Source organism: Misgurnus anguillicaudatus, chromosome 14, assembly GCF_027580225.2.
Source record: "Misgurnus anguillicaudatus chromosome 14, ASM2758022v2, whole genome shotgun sequence".
NCBI lineage: Eukaryota > Metazoa > Chordata > Actinopteri > Cypriniformes > Cobitidae > Misgurnus > Misgurnus anguillicaudatus.
In genome coordinates this window covers 10,381,824-10,402,255 of record NC_073350.2, presented here as the reverse complement: position 1 = coordinate 10,402,255, position 20,432 = coordinate 10,381,824, and the positions used below count along the sequence as shown (strand labels likewise).

The 20,432-nt window shown below is 38.9% G+C and overlaps 1 protein-coding gene and 1 long non-coding RNA gene across 3 annotated transcripts; both read right to left on the bottom strand.

Moving 5' to 3' along the window:
• Window positions 1–8,541: 8,541 nt before the first annotated feature.
• On the bottom strand, window positions 8,542–11,605 carry LOC129427128 (NADH-quinone oxidoreductase subunit B). Its single transcript, XM_055183389.2, has 8 exons — window positions 11,549–11,605; window positions 10,974–11,010; window positions 10,688–10,756; window positions 9,731–9,848; window positions 9,463–9,642; window positions 9,255–9,301; window positions 9,021–9,109; window positions 8,542–8,791 (listed from the first exon to the last, which is right to left on the bottom strand). The coding sequence occupies exons 1-8, from the start codon at window positions 11,562–11,564 to the stop codon at window positions 8,694–8,696; spliced, it is 654 nt and encodes a 217-aa protein (XP_055039364.2). The 5' UTR covers window positions 11,565–11,605; the 3' UTR covers window positions 8,542–8,693.
• Window positions 11,606–14,191: 2,586 nt separating this feature from the next.
• On the bottom strand, window positions 14,192–15,703 carry LOC141369451 (uncharacterized). Of its 2 annotated transcripts, XR_012373155.1 has the most exons (3): window positions 15,456–15,703; window positions 14,996–15,060; window positions 14,192–14,620 (listed from the first exon to the last, which is right to left on the bottom strand). It is a non-coding gene; the product is annotated as an uncharacterized lncRNA (long non-coding RNA). The 2 variants fall into 2 exon arrangements; XR_012373154.1 differs by lacking the exon at window positions 15,456–15,703 and having other exon boundaries at window positions 14,996–15,411.
• Between the last annotated feature and the right edge of the window lie 4,729 nt (window positions 15,704–20,432).

Below are 20,432 nucleotides of genomic sequence, written 5' to 3'. Positions count from 1 at the left end.
TTAAAGTTTTGTGCCATGGCCCCTTTAATTTATTGTTTTTAAACTAAATTTAGTGTAACATAAAATATTTGCATTAACTCATTACCTCGTTACATTATATTAAATGATATAAACCATTTCAAAAAATTATAAAAGCCCCCTGTGCGATTTATTTAAAAAGTAACAAAATAATTGGTAGGTAAAAAAAATATTCTGACACAGAGCTTTTCAAATCCGTGCATTTCAGGAAGAGAGGGAAATCTGGAGCTATAAAAATGTAGGGTATGTGGAAAATAATGTGTTTTTTCACCATAAACCAAACGAATCAGGGTTCCCACACCTTAGTTAACTTCAAATTCAAGCACCTTTCAAAGACTTTCCAGGTCCAATACTCTTAAATTTAAAGGGCCATTTCACCGATAGGAACATTAATCTTTATGGAAAGTGAGTCATATTTGTAGTCAAAATGTAACATAAATGTAGAATTTTGTGCCTATTTGACAGAGAAAAGACAAAATGTGACTTTAGAGCACATTTGTATGAAAAACTACAACTGCCACTATGCACCACAATGCACAGCTCTGCAAGCCACTCCCATTACTCGGAACACGGCTCAGACATGCTATTATGTACATAAATGCCACGTTAGTAAAACAAAGAAAATAGCCATCACCACTGTGTCTGACTGACACCAATCATGGTGTGTAGCAAACTCTTATTCAAACAGTAACGTGCGGTTTCAGATCTGCAGTACAAATGTCTTTCCAAGTACTTAAAAAAAGTGTATGCATTTTAAATGTTTATTTAGTTTTACCAATTTTCTTTTTGTCTCTTGTTTACTGTAATTACATTTGTGTTATTATTGGCCTCACTGCTCTCACAATATAGACATATAAAACACCGCTCAGATATGCTATTGTGTACATAAATGCCACGTTAGTATAACAAAGAAAATATAAACACTCACTTTAGTCAGACGTCCGTTTATCCCTGCATCCTCCACACAAACGCGTCCCCTGCATAATATCTCCACAGACGCGCTGCCTCAGCTCTTGGAGCTTGTGCTCGTAAACCGAAACACGTCTTTGAAATAAGCACGCGACCAGAAACATTCACAAAACAAACGTTCATATGCTTATCTGATCCAGAAATGTTAAACCGAAAGCAAAGCGAGTCCGTCCAAGCTGATGTCACCGGGTGACTATGATAGGGCGGAACCAAAAGTGGCGGAGAAAGGTTCCGCCTGAAGATGGTTTCCGCCCGGGCCCGATTCTTAATCAATTTTACTTCCTGGTTTCCCTGCCAACGCTGATTACGAGGGAATGAGCAGCAGGTGTGGCAAATTGATGGAGCGACCTGTGATTGGAGGTGAGGGGGAAGGCAAGCCACATAAAAAGGGCTAAGGAAGCACAAAGGAGGAGAGTTGTTTTCGGGTGTGAGTCCCATTCTGCCTTGGGCAAACGTAAACACACGCTCCGTCCCTGGAGGAGCCGAAGGGCGCTGTTGATCCGTTAACCACTTATAGTGTAAGGAAAGAGTGCGGCTGCCAGAAGAGGCGAAAAGGACGGGGCTGTGGAAATAATTAAAGGGACACTACACCGTTGTTGTTGGTGGTACTTTGGAAGACGAGAGGTTGGAGACGTTGGGGTAAGGAAGTTATCGTGTGATTTGGATGTGAAGAAGAGCACACGAAGCCATTGGATGTACGATTGGGGAAACTTTTTGACAACAAAGCGTGAGTAACAGTCAAAGCAAATTCTATGCGCTATTCAGAAGAAGAGTTACCGGTGTCTTTTGTGAGAGTGTCGAAGGTTGCGGCCCTGCGTAGACCGAAAGCGTAGGTGAGCCGAAGAGGTAACCAGGAGACATAAAGGGGTGTTGTTGAACATATTCACCTGTGAATTCTTTTCTCTCTTTCTGGCGTGTACAACGCCCAACCCGCCTCTCGAGCAGCCAAGGCCTAGGCGGCCAAGTCTTAACGTGGAGTGCGTGTGCAGAGTGCTGTGGTGAGTTGTGACTTTCATCGTGTGTTTCACTAAGCTTGCTGTGTGTGTGCTGTATTTACAGTAACCGAAGCCGCCCGGGCCCCGTGCGGATTGTGCGAAGAAATAGCACGTTGAGGCCTGAGCCACAGGAGAGAAACCAACCACTACCATAACCCCCTGAGTGTCGGCGAGAGCTCGTGTTAACCCAGAAAGCAGGCAGTAGTGTAATCCAACTACATAACAGACTGAACAGCGGCCGAGGTGCATTGTACGGATTGAAGGTAAAAGTTGTGTCTGTCTAGAAGAACTCGGTGTGCGCGCAGAGCCTCGTCGAGAGTTCGCCCCAGTAGAAGATCCCCTGTCAGCGACAAGGAGGGGGAGCTTGGGAAGCGTTCGGCTCTGCTGCGCCCGACCTTGCAGTCCCCACGACATCCACGAAGCGTTGGCCGACGGGTGAAGGCGTACAGTGTGCGGCCGTTGTAGTGAGGGTCCGCTGCCTGGAGGAGTGAACCAAAGGCCTAAGTGTTGTGAGTAACCTACCTGTGTTTGCAGCCACGCCTCGTGGGGGATACTCCGCGTCCAGTGAAGTTGAGACGGAGTGACCTGAGGGCGAGAGAGAGAGAAACAACGGTCAGATAAGTTGCGACTCAGTGCTGGACCAGCATTAATTGTGTTTTCCCTGTTTTGCCTCCAGGAGGAAGCGGAGGGCACCACGAGTTCAAGAACAACATAGAAGGAGACTCCTGGCCCCCGTCTCTTGGTCCAACTCGCCCTGGAGGCGGAAAGAAGACTGTTTTAAACTGCCCTTCCCCTTTTTCCCCTTCTTTTTAATATTTAATAAAGATACATTTTAATCGTAGTATACTCCTCTGTCTGGTCATTGGGGTGGTCCCGGGAACCCCCTCGAGGTGGAAATCAGAGAGGGGCGCGGCCTGCCAGCTATCTTGGGTCCGCCCCGGCCGTGACACTTATCCGCAGCGCGTCTGCTCGTAAACCGAAACATGTCCGTGAAATAAACGTTCCAAACGCGCGCAAAGTTCCTCTCTTGCATAGAAACCTTCACCAAACAAACGTCCATATCCTTATCTGATGCAGAAATGTAATAAAGCAAGCACACAGCGAGAATACAGGCAGTAGTCTGTCCAAGCTTCTCTACGCAGCAGAGGCCGATGGTTGCTGCGTCTTCACCGGGCTCCTCTACCCAGCCGACGCCCAGGCTCCGGCTTCTCCTCTGGCTTCTGTTCCTACATCTGCCTCAGCTCTTTGCAGTATTGTGGCTCATAAAGGTGCAATGTACAGCGGATTAGAGCATCACGCTTGTAAAATCACCCTCTTCCATGTAATATTGATTAACTTCCACTGTTATTGTAACATGAATTCTGGCTCGCTCCACAACTTCTGTTTAGCTTAGCTTAGCATAAAGATGGCGGCTGGTCGTGTTTTTTTGGTCTGTGTTAGTATATTTTAGTAAGTACCCCCCACATATCTTTAATTTGTTTGGAGCGTGAGTTGGTCCCACCCAAAGCCCCCCCCATTGAAAAAATATGAATGAGTGTCTGTAGTCTTTAACACACAAAAGAGATACAGGATTTCCTTCTTTCAATGACGCAAAATGACGATTTTTGCATCATTGAAAGAAGGAAGTGCCTCACTGAAATCAGTATTTCTCCCCTCTCAGGGGAAACTGAGGGAATGGTGCACGACCATTCAAAAACATGACTGGGGTTCTAACGGTACAAAGCTTAATGCAAATGGGTGAAGTTTCCCTTTAAGGTCTAAATGTGGGGACACATTTCAAGTGAGAGCAAAGTTACATCATGTTACCTTTTTAAGATACATTGTTACAGTTATCTTTCGAGGGAACTCACGCTGCGTCACTGCGGTGACACTTTAGGGACGCCTTCAGGGGTAAGTGTGTCTGAATGTGTATATCAAATTCAACCAATGGTGAGGCTTAAAGGAATAGTCTACTCGTTTTCAATGTTGAAATATGTTATTACCTTAACTAAGAATTGTTGATACATCCCTCTATCATCTCAGTGCGTGCACGTAAGCGCTTGAGCGCGCTGCTACACTTCGATAGCATTTAGCTTAGCCCCATTCATTCAATGGTACCATTTAGAGATAAAGTTAGAAGTGACCAAACACATCAACGTTTTTCCTATTTAAGACGAGTAGTTATACAAAAAAGTTTGGTGATACAAAATAAAGCTTAGCGCTTTTCTGAGCGGATTTAAAAGAGGAACTATATTGTATGGCGTAATAGCACTTTTGTGAGTACTTCACATATAATGGCTGTAGGTGCACAGGAACAATCCTTCCTAAAATGCATTAAACTTTCGTTTACAAAGACGTGAAACTCACCGAGTGGTCAGGGGTGTTCACTGATATGCTCACACAAAAAATCGCGGTAACACTTTATTTTACGACCCGCAAAGTACCGGGTATTTAAACCGAATTTACAGCGTACCTATTTGTAACAACAGGGTACCTCTACAGTACGTACTTGTAGGTATAAGGGAATATTATTTTAAGTTTGGGGTAATAAGGAGGTAAGAATATGAAGAATTATAAATGATTTATACTCTAAGTATTTTATAACTACAGGGTACCTATTGTAATATTACGTGGTATGTATGACTAGTCAAGTCTGTGGGGAAATTATGTTTTATTTCTTTATTTAATTTATTGTGAATTTTTCATATTGACTACTGAATGTTGATATAGTCGATGTCTACGAGCCACATCGACAAATAAATATAACAGCACATCACTTTTATTTTAGTAGCCTATATTACTTGCTTTTAATAACAAAAGTCCAACTGATTTAATGTGGTTATCTTTTTTTTAAGGTAAGTACAATAAAAATAGCAACTTATTCCCTATTTATCAGGAAACTCTTACATTTGCGGACATATTTGAAGTGGTGCTTTGCAATTTATTTACTTTTATTTCAAATGACACGACCACAAAGCAGCACGCTATTTGTTTATTTTTAATAGGTGTTATCATTGGTAGAATAAAACTTTGCAACATGTGTAAACACAAGTATTTTAGCCAAATATAATTTATGCAATGGCAAACCAGAATGAAACAACAGCAGATATCAGCTCCCGCTAAAGAAAAAGACGACTACATGCGTAGGCTACTGCGCAGGTGTAGAGCGCGCGGCCGTATGCGGGAGGTTTGCTGGAACGCGATCCTGAGGTGATATTTCTTTAAGAGGTTTTAAAAACTTTCTACCATGTGGATTACGGCTTCGAGTGATGTGAGCAGGATCCGCATGCTGATACATGACTCACGCATTTCAAACAATGTTTTTCAAGACAGTTTAACAGTAGCAGCTAGCTAGCACATAAATTAGCCTAAACTTTATAACTGGCTCAGAAAACTCAGTTTTTGTCAAGTCACAGTGAAGAAACATTTACTGAAGGCTTTAATTTATGTTTTTTATATGTAATGCAGAACAGCATTTGTGAGACGACATCAACTCAACATCCGAGTGGACAAGAACACCAACAGAGGAAGCCAGCCGCAAAAACAACGAATAATTGTCATGACTTTTTATTTGAAATAAAAGTTATGTGATAATAAACATTAAGTGTTGGCTTAATTATAGTGTTTTAAAGATGTTTTGAAATAAGGTGTTTTAAAATAAAAATAATATTATTCTGTATGTTTATGGTATTTACCCTATAACATTTATAACAAGAGGTGAACAAAGCACCACTTTAGTTTACAGCCCGCAAATATGAGAGTTACCCGGTAAATACACAGAACAAGTGGGGAATAAGACCCACTTTAATTTACAGCCCGCAAATATAAGAGTTACCTGGTAACTCCTGTATACATATACAGATCAAAGAGGTACAAGTTGCTATTATTTTTTATTGTGTGTTATATTTTATTTGCCGACGTGGCTTAGACATCAACTGTAGGCTTAACAATACACTTAATCAGGTAAGTAGCATATATGAATAAAAACATATTACACATAGACCATAGACGTAAGTCATACATACCACGTAATATTACAATAGGTACCCTGTAGTTATGAAATACTTAGAGAATAATTTCCCATATATTCTTACCCCCTTATTACCCCAAACTTAAAATACTGTTCCCTTATACCTACATGTACGTACTGTAGAGGTACTCTGTTGTTACAAATAGGTACGCTGTAAATTCGGTTTAATTACGCGGTACTTTGCGGGTCGTAAAATAAAGTGTTACCAAAATCGCTGTAAAAGATGCTTTCCAACAGGTTTTATCGTAGTTTTGTCCAACTCAATTGGCAATGGCGGATTAGCGCCACCAACTGGGCTGGAGTGTCTATATTAAAGCTCTCGGCGGAAGAATATACGGGTGTGAGGCGTTTGGAAAAATAGGTCCACAAGTTAACAACGAATGCTAAAACACCGGTTGCAAAGCATCTTTTGCAGCGATTTTTGTGTGAGCATATCAGTGAACACCCCTGACAACTTTGTAAACGAAAGTTTAATGCATTTTAGGAAGGATTGTTCCAGTGCACCTAATACACCCATTGTAGAGGTGGGAGGTGAAACAACAAACACCCGAAATTTCATTAAAAACCGTTCTATTTCACCATAAACAATCTGAAACAGTGTAAAAAGGGTGTAAAATACCGAACTAGGCACTACCATAACAATGTTTTCCATTCGGTATTTTGAACTAACTAGTGCTGGGCAAAGATTAATCGCGATTAATCGCATACAAAATAAAAGTGATTTTTTTGCATAATATATGTGCGTGTACTGTGTCTAATAATTGTGTATATTTAACCACACACACATTCATATATTCATTTCAGAATTGTTTTACTTATATATAATTGTTTTTAATTTATTTTTAATATAGAATATATAAAAATATAAATAATATATATAAACATGTAAATGTTTCTTAAATACATACATGAATGTGTGTGTATTTATTTATACATAATAATTACACACAGCACATACTCATATATTATGCCAAAAATCACTTTTATTTTGTATGCGATTAATCGCGATTAACCTTTGCCCAGCACTAGAACTAACGTTAGATCTCAGATACTTTAACTCTGTCCAAACAACTTTTAAAAACAATCAATCAGATATTTCAGCTTAATTTCTATCATGCTTCAAACAGAAAAAATATATAAAATAAGTGAAGAGTTTCGTTGCAAAACGAGATAACCACCGTTTTTTTTTAATTTTTCAGAAATCTCGTTTTTTGGTTGTGCATTCCAATTAATTTCAATTCAACTGCAGTTGATTTGTTTAGTGCGGATTTAAACCATCATAACTACAAAAAAATCCAGCAAAGTAGCACCATAAAACAAAATAATAACATGATAACATAATAATTAACATATTTTGACAAAATTGTAAATTTATCTCGGATTTATCTCGTTTTGCAATGAAACTCTTCATATATTACAGTATTTTCATTTAGTTATGTTTTAGGACTAGATGAAACAATCCCCTAAATATAAGACCTGAGGTATAAGTGGTGACAATTCCTCCATCAGTAATTTCCCTGCTGTGGTGGTGGCTGAATGCGCTGCGACTGGGGTTTTGCTTCATTGGGGTCATCAGGTGGGCACCCTCCTTCTCTGGTGTTTCGATGATAGGCCCACGACACCTCCAGAGGGCTCATCGGCACCACCTGGCGTCCCAGGTGTGCCCCCCTCTGCTTTTACCCCTTACGTGCAACAGGTGTTATTCGGCGCCCAGCTGGAGTCTCCCCTTTTCATCCAAAGCCACCGACTTGCTTCTTCTGCTGCACCTGAAAGGGTTTTAATGGCTTGGCGTAGGATTTGGCCACGCACTCCCAATTCCTTAAGCAGCCTGATGGTTGACTTGCCCACAAAGCCTCTGCGACCGACTTCGACTGGGCAAACCTTGGCTTTCCATCCACGTTGTTCAGCATCAGCTGCCAACTCGGTGTACTTTATACTCTTTCTTGCGTTCAAATGCCTCCTCTACGGCAGCCTCCCAGGGAACGGTAAGCTCTATGATGTACACGATATGGAGTGAGGGGGACCAGAGCACAAGGTCTGGTCTGAGGTTTGTTGTGGCAATCTCAGAAGGGAAGAAGAGCCTTTGGTTCAGATCTGCTACCAACAGATCTGTCCGATGTTATCTGGACTTTGGCTGTCTTTGCACCTTCTCGGACAATATATATATATATTCTGTAAAAGTATCTTATATAGCTCTCAAACTCTATTACCAAGGTAAAGTAACAGTGTTGAACTTGACAGTAATGTGTGTGTGTTTCTCTCTGTGTAAGACTGCCAGTTCTGGTACATACTATCTGTTACTTTGCCCTGGTACACTAATTTGGACAAAAATAATTAATGATTTTTACTTTTTAACACACTTTGTCTTTACAGAAAATTTTATATTGCTATAGCCTGTAACATCTTATTGTTAAAATAATAAAAAACAAAAGACTTTGGACACCAAATGTACCTGCAATTATATAATCACCCATAAGTTTTTTAGCATTGAGGATAATAACATCTTACTGACAATAGCCCTGAATAAATATGAACTGGATTGACTCGGCATTAAAGCAGAAAGTCTTTTATTGTTGCTACAAAGAGGAGGAGCTTGGGCTGAGTTCAGAGAAGCTCCTGAGAAATAGTTTTTCCGATCACAACAAATGACCAATATTAAATAAACATTTTTTACAGAACAGTTACACATCCACAATCTCTTCTCATTTGCGATACCAAATTCTCATTTTCCGTTCTCGTTTAATCTTCCTCTGTAACTGCAGTGTCCCATAAAGCAAAGCCTCGGCGGTGGGAGGGCAGCCTGGTGAACAGACACATGCATACATTAATCTACGGTTTTATAAAACATTCTGTGCAATAGCATTTATGTAGCTCAACTGGAGGAGCAATGAATTGGCAGCACAAAGGTCATGGGTTTGATCCCAGAGAAAACACATACTAATAAAATGTATAGCTTGAATGTACTGGAAGTATCTTCGGATAAAGGATCTGACAAATGCAATATCTAAAAGAGGTACAATTTTCCTCACCTGGGACGTAGATGTCAACTGGAACAATACGATCACAACCCCGCACCACAGAATAAGAGTAATGATAGTAGCCACCACCATTAGCACAACTTCCAGAAATAAAAAACAAACAAATTAGTTTTAATCTTCCAAAAAATGACACAATGAATTTGACCCTTTAAAGTATTCAGTCTTTCAAATCCAAAGCTTTTGTGAAGCGAAGTCCTTATCAGCATATTTCTCTGCGTTTCTTACCTTCCCATGGAGTTGTCGTATCTGGGCTGTGGCATCTGATCATACACCTGCCATCAAACAGAGCAGTCTTATTACACAACAGATTTAAACAGGAAACTACATTTAGTATCTAAAAATAACATAAATAATTATATATAATAAAAGGTATGTTAGCTGAAAGTAACACACATAATAGTTGTTTATTCAAATTGCTATGGTGCGTAAATACCTTTCGTAAGGCAGGGGCCATTTTATTGGTTAACGTTCCTGCGACGATCATGACATCAGCCTGTCTAGGGCTGGCTCTGAACACAACACCAAATCGATCCATGTCATAGCGAGGGGCAGCCATGTGCATCATCTCCACAGCACAACAAGCCAGGCCAAAAGTCATGGGCCACAAGGAGCTCTAACAAACGACATATATTTTGTGAAACATTAATTAATTTTTTGTCTTTACCCATTTTAATATTTAAGATATCTAAAGAAATACATACTCTGCGTGCCCAGTTGACCAGATCATCCAACTTGGTGATGATGTATTCCCCTTTGCTGCTGAGCGATGAGGCTGGTTTCGGTGCTAACGCTGTGCTTTTCTCTCTGAACGGGACCAGACTGAAGTATAAACACAAGCAATTTCATAAGTGTCAAAGGCTTTTATTGACAGTTACATTAGGTTTATGCAAAGAGACAACAAAAACACACACATTCTGACAAACTTCAAGCACTGATTATGCATGAATGGGCTGCCATCAGTCATTATGTAGCACAGAAGATGATTAACAGCATATGGAGGACCACAAGAGTCATGCAAAATGTAATAAAGAACTTCAATATTTAATAACTACCTGGACAATAAAAATAGCAATTAATACATTTGTTTTTAAAACTCATTAATTAATCTATAAATAAATAAACAAAGTTACAAAAAAATAATTATGTAACATTTTATTAGGTAATAAAAAGTGAGATAAAAATAATGTAGAAATAAAATATAAATTCATTAATAAATAGTTCAAATTAATATAACAATTTACAAAAACAACATAAAACACTCAATAAGTTCATCATTTTAAATGGCATTTACAAATTCTTATTTAAATAATGGAATTTCAATATGTATTTCAAAAAGCAATTTAAATAGAGAAATAAATAACTGGATTTATAAATTGAACTACAAATACAGGTTTAAATTAGGCATTTAAAAGGGCATTTCAGTTTAACATTGGGAAATGAAAACAATGGTTCTCTTTATTCTTTTCTTTATTATAAGTTATTTATTACATTTATTTATTGCATGACTCTTGTGGTCCTCCATAACAGAATGCCAGGGCAAATCAGAAAAATGGGTCAACACTGCAAATATTGACTCTTTGCATAAACAATTAATTAATTCCTAGATTTATTTTGTAAAGTTTGTCATCTACCGCATAATAAATTCATCTACTTCACACCTTGTTGAGCTTTCATCCTTTCTGTCTGTCACTGGAACTTTTTTATGAGCAGCAAATGATGAAATGGCTCTGCATTACAAACATATAAACTTGATTATTGCATATAAAAACAATACAGTAACAAATGATTACATTCACAGCTGACATGTAGCAATACAAATATTAGTATAAATACTAATGTACACATTTCTATGGCATGTTTACCAGAAAATATTTAGTAGTATATTTACGTGTTTAAGTGTGATTAGCATTTGTAAAAATGCCTCAAATTTAAATCAACACTTACCTTATATTAAAAGAGCCAAGGGCGGGAAGGCGTGAAACTGAAATCATGACACAAATGTTATAATCGATTATACTAGATCTAAAACGTTTTTAGTTCAGAAGAAGCATATTAAACTTTTGTGTAACACTGTCTGTGAACTACAAGAAAACTGCATAAACAAATATCTACAAATAATAAAAACAGAACAATTATTCGGTTGCACCTAATAATATATGCACTTCTCTCTGCATCAACTTTGAAACAGAAATGTACAGAAACCGTCGTGCACTGACTACATAAATGTCATTTCTGCATCTGGAAAGTTAAAGCAGTTGTCACGTGTATCTTTTATCTAGTTTAATACTGGAATATTGTCAGGTGTTTGTTTTTATTTGACACTCAGTCTCAGATCATTCATGTTGAGTAACAAGGTCAGTGAGTAAAGTCTCTCACAGCACGTCAGGATTCACTTCACAACAACAGATACATTACAGTAGAGTTACATTTAATGCAACACGTCTAAATATTATGTTAAAACGGTAATGCTGCATTGCCATGATATTCAAAACCGTCTAGGAATAAACTCGTTCACTCACCCATCAGCGCCGCCATCTTAGCATAATATCTACTTCCGGTTGTGACGCGACTTCCTCCTCTGTGTAAAAGACCTTTCATAATAACATCTTTCATTTATTATTTTTAAACTAAATCCAGTCAGTGTAACATAAAATATTTGCATTAACGCATTACCTCGTTACATTAAATTAAATTAAATTATATTAACCATTAAAAAAAGATAAAAGACCCCTGTACGATTTATTTAAAAAGTAGCACAGCAAAAATGTAAGCAAACAAAATAATTGGTAGGTAAAAAATATATTTTGGGTTGAACAAAATAAAATTTTGGTAATTGGTGAAAATTTACATTTTTAAAAATCGTATTTTAAAAGCTAAATATTATATTTTAATGTTTCCCAGCGGCCAAAAACAACAATTTACAATGATCACCCTGATTTAGGGGCGGTTTCCCGGACCGGGATTAGTTTAAGCCAGGACTAAGCCTTAGTTTAATTATTAAGTATAACTAGTTTTAACAAACATGCTTTACTAAAAACATTACTGGCGTGCATTTTGAGGCAAAACAAAGGCACTGGTGTATTTTAAAATATGTCAGTGCACATTGTTTTCAGTTTGGACAGCCCTTATATTTATTTTAATCTAGGACTAGTCTAATCCCTGTGCGTGAAATCGCCCCTTAAAGTTTACATACCCCTGGCTCGTTATGCACCATGTTGCCTTCTTACGCATCAGTTAATGGAAAAAAAAATCACACACAAACTGCTATTTGTATGATCCCTCTTATTTTTCTTATATAGCACCAATTATCCAATTCACGATTTTACATTTCCTTTGGTGTGTAAGTGTGTATTAGTACATGTTAACGATATGCAAAAGGTACAAACCCCAAAGTAAACGTTGACGCGAGTTATCATCTCCAACGTAAATCACTTTTCTTGGACTACAACAAACACACGGATTGTAGGCAACGGTTTACTTCCTGGGCCGGATGACGCCGGATTATCACATAACTCACAGCCTGTAAGTTAAGTCCTGTTAGCATTGCATTGTAAGCAAATCTTTCAAACATGGTAAGGAGCGTCACATTTCCAGCTGACATCAGAGGTATTCAGGCCAATCACAATGTACAGATTGGTTGGTTAATCAGGGACACCAAGCTTTTCAAATCCGTGCATTTCAGGAAGAGAGGGAAATGTGGAGCTATAAAAATGTAGGGTATGTGGAAAATAATGCGTTTTTTAACCATAAACCACGCGAACACATTGTATTAAACCAAATACACAAATTTTTTTGTTTTTTTTTTAGCAATGAAATAGGTGCTCTTTACATTTTGATACTTTGCGGATCATGCAAGGAGTTTGTCTGACTAAACTGGAATATCTAAAGATCTAGGTTGTCAATATAGACGCAGAACCATTTCCCTTTCTGTTCACTTGAAATCAGTTTAATGGTTCAGTCAGTGGTTAGTATATATCTGGTTCATCAGCTTTTAAACCTGTTACTGTAATTATTGGGTTTGATTACAATCATTATGTACACCTGCCAATTAACTCAAGCAGCAACCATAAATAATAACAATGATCCTCAGGTGCTACACTCTAAAAATGGTTGGGTTAAAAACAACCCAATTGGCAACCCAGCGCTGGGTAAATATTGGACAGAACACATGCTGGGTTAAAGTAACCCAACACGTTGGGTAACACATTTTAACCCAGCAGGTTGGGTTGTTGAGAAACCCAACATGTAGTCATTTTAACCATTTATGGGATTAATATTCTGGGTTTTGGGTTATTCTTGCTGGGTTATCTTTATCATGTGCTTTATTGTAAATCAAGACCATTGTTAACAGCAAATAAATGTTTATTTGATTGCAAAATAACTACAAACTCTTACATTTTTACAGTTGTAAGTTGCAAAATCATTTAAAGGACTGCTTACTGACCCAAGTATAAATATATTTATAAAATATCATAAATTATGCACATTGAAGTAACAATGTAACAGGTTGAATCAATTCGTTTGAATTTAAGACAGAATTTGTAATTTTACAGTATACACTCTAAAAATGGTTGGGTTAAAAACAACCCAATTGGCAACCCAGCGCTGGGTAAATATTGGACAGAACACATGCTGGGTTAAAGTAACCCAACACGTTGGGTAACACATTTTAACCCAGCAGGTTGGGTTGTTGAGAAAACCCAACATGTAGTCATTTTAACCATTTATGGGATTAATATTCTGGGTTTTGGGTTATTCTTGCTGGGTTATCTTTATCATGTGCTTTATTGTAAATCAAGACCATTGTTAACAGCAAATAAATGTTTATTTGATTGCAAAATAACTACAAACTCTTACATTTTTACAGTTGTAAGTTGCAAAATCATTTAAAGGACTGCTTACTGACCCAAGTATAAATATATTTATAAAATATCATAAATTATGCACATTGAAGTAACAATGTAACAGGTTGAATCAATTCGTTTGAATTTAAGACAGAATTTGTAATTTTACAGTATATGAAATACTGAAATGTACATAAACAAAACTACAGCAGTGTAAAAAAGAAACAATGTAATTGTTAAATTAAAAGTAAAATCATTCATAGATGTGTAAAGTTTTTTTAAAGAACAAATGTTTTAAGTTTCACAGAATGGAATGTATTTGACTAAAAATACTTCATTTATTAAAGTTACTCGTCGCGAACAAAGATGTACAAAGGAATCGAACAGCAGGGGATTCATCCATTTGAAAAATGACAGACTACAGGAATTCCCATAGAAGCACATTGCCTGGGGTATTTATTTTTTTTAAGCACTTAAAATGCCTTTAAACCAGAGACTGTAAAAAATATGCAAGTAGTGTCTGTGATGTCACCCATTGGTTTGTGAAGAGCATTTTTGAAGCTTAAAGTAGGCGGTGCGTGCCGTCGCCATCTTGGCCGAATTGCAGTTTAAGTCACTTCCGTATTCAGAGAGACTGATTGAGAAAAAAGATTGAGAGGTCTGCTGCATGTTTCCCATGGCCAGGACGAAAGGAAAGGGTTTCGAGGATTCTGTCCAGAGAAGAAATTCCACCACATTTGTTGCAATCTACAAAAGAGGAAAACACTTTTAGTGGTCTGAACTGAATGATCAGATTGAAGTATTCAGAAAACCATGTGGGCCAAGTGAATTATATATTTTATAAAAATTATAAGGGTTTCATTTGCATCCCTGGCCGCATTACCACCACGTGTGAGATTTTTTTTCCAAAAATGCAATAGCCTGTTTACAGTTTGCATAAGACTTTGGTGTTACACTCCTTTAACTGTTGTGCCAACAACAAAGGCTGCAAACCACACAGACTGACAAATATGATGATCTGATCTGACTATAAAGAATAAAGTACAGCAGAACTAAAATTTAGCAGATAATTAAGACATTCTAAATATATTTTAAATAGGAATTATTAAATGTTATACTTACTGGCTGAAGTTGTTTGAAGGTCTTGCTAGCCTCATCAATGGATGGACATAAAAACTCTGCACACTCTAAAAAAAAAGAATTGGAAAACAACATCACATCTGATCTCTGCTAAAAACATAACATCTCTGATACAGTATCAGCCACAGATCAGAGGGTTGGTCAATATACATTTGAAATCACAGGAGACAACCCAAAAATATTATGAAATTAATATAAAATAGTAACTAAATACGACTCAATAACACATCTAAATTCATATAACACATATACATGTTTGTTAACAGATAGTCACTTCCACGCAGCCTCCGTCTTGGTGACAAATACGTTTATGTTTTCAAGTTCATATTCAAACACTTAAATTATTGTTTCATTTTAAAAGAGAGGAACAAGCATACATATAAGACACCAGTCCTTGGAAACGCTGTTTCGTTTTAATTTATCGACGCGTTACCTGCCGTACCGACTGTGAAGTGAATGTGCTTCTTGTCTTTGCCTCAGTGACAGCGTAGACGACGGCTCCGTGATCCTCCGCCGCGGCGCCGCCGGTAAAGATAACATGTGCTTCTGCTCGCGCCTCGCCCTTTGCGGTCTGTCTTTACATATCGAATGACAAGAAAGCAATTCGTTTGTCGCTAAATTTAATTTAACAGCGTCGCTATCGCTTGTTAAGCTGGGAAAGGGAAAACTACGCGCGTGTGTGACACAAAAAGCCGAAGTGGGTTGCGGAGGTCCACTCTGTACCGGTTTTGACTCGCTTTGTTAAAAGCTTACAGAAATTGTCATGAGTTAACGTAATCAGGGCCGGAGTGGGACTCCTTTTCAGCCCTGGAGTTTCATGCCTTAGACCGGCCCACTTTAGTTCACGACTGACTATTAAAATAATATCTTTAAACCCTCAATAGTATAAGTGTGCAGTAGTGCACTGTTCTCTGCAGCCTTATTATTATTATGAGGTAGCGTGTGAGGTGTGGGAGGTAGCGTGTGAGGTGTGGGAGGTAGCGCGTGAGGCGCACGAAAGTGTGGGAGGTAGTGAGGGAGCTCTCCCTCACACGCAAAGAAATGTGGGAGGTAGCGCGTGAGGCGCACGAAAGTGTGGGAGGTAGTGAGGGAGCTCTCCCTCACACGCAAAGATTTAACCCGCTCTCTTATTTTTTTCAAATATATAATTTCATATTCCGTGCAAATGCAGTAAACAATTATAATTTTTGCCATAATCATAAGACCATAATATTACTAAAGTAAACTTATTCAAAAACTAAAGGAAACAAATGTGTTTGTGTTTTCCTCTATATTTCTATTTATAAAAAATGGTGAGTCTTGAGATTAACTGTTGGGTTGATAACTTTTGGAAACCCCTGATATACAATACACAAGCAAGATTTATCAAGTATGCATTGGAAACAAATGGAAAAAATCTTTTTTTTTTTTAGTACTTAGATCATGTCTATTGCTAAATAACGTAGGCCTATTGTGTTAAAAAAAAAAGAAAAAATCATGGATATACTTTTGAAACTACTTTTTTCAAATAAACTAATGAGTTTTGCATCAAATAGATTTTTGTTCCTCTTGCAATAAACGATGAATAATGACTATTCATAGAGAATTCATCTATGACTTGGATAAAAAATACGTTTTGTAAATTCTTTTCCTTTTAGAGGCCAGCCCGTTTGTATTAAGACGCGCTCAAGTTTATTTAAAATATAGACGCGCGGCCGGCAAGCGCACTCAAAAGACGCGCTCAAGTTTATTTAAAATATAAACGCGCGGCCGGCAAGCGCACTCAAAAGACGCGCTCAAGTTTATTTAAAATATAAACGCGCGGCCGGCAAGCGCACTCAAAAGACGCGCTCAAGTTTATTTAAAATATAGACGCGCGGCCGGCAAGCGCACTCAAAAGACGCGCTCAAGTTTATTTAAAATATAAACGCGCGGCCGGCAAGCGCACTCAATATAGACGCGTCTGAAACAAAACTCGTGTTCAAGTAAGTGCTTTGAAAACAAGAAGACAGCGACACGTCCTGCGTTTCCCATGCGTTTTAGTTTAGATGTCAATGAACCCTAATGCAAGAATTCTTCCAATACGTGGTCGGGACTCGGGACACAATCAACTTGTGCATAAAGCGGCGGGGACATCTCTCACCCGCAAATACGCGTCATCCCGGTGGCATGACAACACCGGCCCTCGTGGTAAAAAAAACAGACCGGCCCACCGGGAATCCTCCCGGTTCTCCCTATGGCCAATCCGGGCCTGGACTGAGAATGTAACTAAATGTATCAGACAATCATTTGATGCATTTGTAATGTGGTATGAACAGAGATAACCCTGCAGTACATCCCCCACGCACACCATAAACCCACTGATCCCTTATTCCCAAAACAATGACATCTGTTAAGTACAATGCCCAATAGGTTTTACTAACAGGGTCACGTGCAACATATTTCAGGTCATATAGGAAAATCCTAACCTGGGGAAAATGTGTTTATTGTAGTTCTGTGTTTTCTCCTACATCACGTAAAGCTGCTTTGAAACAATCAACAATTGTGAAAAGTGCTATGTAAATAAAATTGAATAGTTTGTTTTAGCAGAACGTCATTGTTTCATGGCTTCTTCACAGGTGAGGGTGTGGTGGTCTGTGTTTTGGAAGATGGTTTGGAGAGTAACCAACCCTCATCAAAACTGACATAAGTTTAATTCTTGCATTCTTGTTATTATAACATGTAGATGGGGTTGTGCAAAAAGCGTTTCATAGTATTTATATGGCTTAGCTAGAACCACTTGAGGACATTATTATTTTTTAAAGATATCAGCAGATATAGATGCATTTCAAAACAGAATTTTAAAAGAATTTTTATTCTGCAGTGCACAACAGGAAACCAAGGATCAAATCTTGTTAGAATTTTACTTTTTTTTTTTTGCATGTCAGGGGTTTTGTTTCCGGTGTTGTGTCGAACTCAGTTCCCCCTATGTTTCCCTTTAGTGTAAAACACTACACTGAAGGGAAAAATAGGGGGAACATAGGGGGAACAGACTTCGACACAACACCGGTGCCAACTAGCACAAGGTACCATCTGGTATGTGACATCATACAGAACTGTGAGGTTAAAGACCAATTTGGTGCCTGTATTTTGCCTCAATAGTTGGCACTTTATAGTAGCCTACATACTGAGGTTTATCATTGATCAAAATGAAATATGTCTTTTGTGTTGACATTTTATTAAAAAAATAAAAAGATATCAGTAGTACACATTAAAGAGCTCGTGTTATTTAACTATCAAACGCGATTTGCTATACTAAGGAAACAACGACGGACATTTACAAATATTTAGATTAGATATGACCAAGGTTTGATCTTCAAGTCAGCATCAACAATACAACTTTAAATAAGTCTCACAACTTTATTTACAGGTGGGCTGCTCAAGTGGATTTTGCGTAAAAAATCTTGTCAACACGCGCCTCACTCGTTCACCCTCAGTGGCGTCTGCTCCCTCGTGCACTCTGGCGGGTGGCTGAAAGTCTCTTTCGTATTGCCGAGCGGCATTTACGCATAGTTCGTCAACAGGTTCTTGTAGCGTTTCACAATAGTTATGCAATACAAAGCAAGCATAAATAACAAAAGGGAGATCCCTTAAGTTTATGTCCATGGCTCCCATCAGAGCCGCAAACCGTGTCTTTAAGCGTCCAAATGCGCATTCGATCACCGTGCGCGCCTTGCTAAGCGATACTCCGTAGTGCTGCTCCTGTGGGGCATCTCCGCCATTGGGGTATTCTTTCATGAGATATGGCATTAGGGGATACGCTGGATCTCCCAGAAGAAACACGGGAATAGGCTCCTCATCCTCCAACAGTTGTTTGGGGCAGGAGGGAATCGTCCCATCTTTTAGGTCGCAACTCAGTTGTGAATTCGCAAATATGCGCGCGTTAGGTACACTGCCCGGCCATTTAACAACAACGTCCATGAAACGGTACTTGTGGTCACACAATGCTTGCACATTTAAAGAGCACGTTCTGTTTGTGTTAATAAACTCTGCTGAATTACAAACAGGGGTTTTGACCTCGATGTGCGTGCAGTCGATTGCACCCAAGCACTGCGGCATGCCGTGCGTCTTGTAGAAGTTCGCGACAAGTTTTTTAACTTCAGACTCCGTTTTTGGGGTCCTGATGTAGTCTGGTCCCAGAACGACGGTGATGGCTTTACACACTTTTCGTATCATGACCGAAACAGTTTGTCTGGATAATCCAAACGCATTAGCCGTTTCCCGGAGCCTTCCCTCGTCACGCAGGTAGTATAATGTACACGCTATCTTTGTGAGGACATTCACGGGCGCCCTCATTGTTGTCGTCATACCTTCCACGTGCGGACGTAGTATTTCGCTGAGCTGGATGAGGGACGATCTGGACATCCTGAAGTTCTGTCGCCATTCTTCAGGAGCAACAACTTCATTCACAAACTTGTCCCACCACGCGCTGGTTCTTCCTGGTCTTATCCAAAACCGGCGCTGTTTGTATGGCTTACGACGCTTGACATTAGGTTTGTTGCTGTTTGTTTGCGTTTTGTTGCTGTTTGTTTGCGGTTTATTGCCGTGTGTTTGCCGTTTGTTGCAGCTGCAGACTGCGCTAATAATAGCTTGCCTCTTACGCATATAGGCAGCTGTGGTATTATAAAGTACAGAGTTTAACTGCACAACGGCTGCTAACATGGACAACAAAGTCACAAAAGCTTCCTTTTCTGTCTCCATGATATTACTTACACGGTCGTTCAATGCTCTCCAAACTGGATAATGTTGTTCTCACGTTGTGGCGTGGACTGTGAAAACGGAGCCTTTTTAAAAACGATGACGCCTTTTTAGTCACGTGACTCAGTCATGTGATGCATTCTGCCCACAGCGAGACAAGTGTGGTGGATGACAGCAACCGTTGTTGTTTTGGCTGTTGTACAATCTGTTGTGTTAAATATTAATGTCAGTTTGTACTCCAAATTGTATTTCAAAGAGGTGGGAATTAAATAATCGCGTGACGCAAATGACGCAGATCGAAGCGTCTCATGTTTCACTCATGCGCAGTACAGGGAAATAAAAGCATTTTAAGAAACTCGAGTGTGGGTGGCCAACTTTTGGAAGACGCTTTGTGTGGACTAGGAGCGTTTTAAAACGAAAACACTGTTTTAAATGTATCTGGATTAGTGTACACATGCATAGTTATTTGATAAAGGAAGAGTAGCCAGTAGATGGCACTGTTGTACAGGTTTTGCGCACTAGAAATACAGCCTCCGCAAAATCTCGCGAGATGTTGGATTTAGGGTTAGGATGAAAAGGGGCTCATCCTGCGAGATTTCACGCGATTTTGGCCGTGTCTGTATTCCTTCTGCTTCTGAAAATGATCATTCTAGGACCTGTTTTGCAATTTCATCCCACTGTTTTTGAGCACCATCGACTTTCC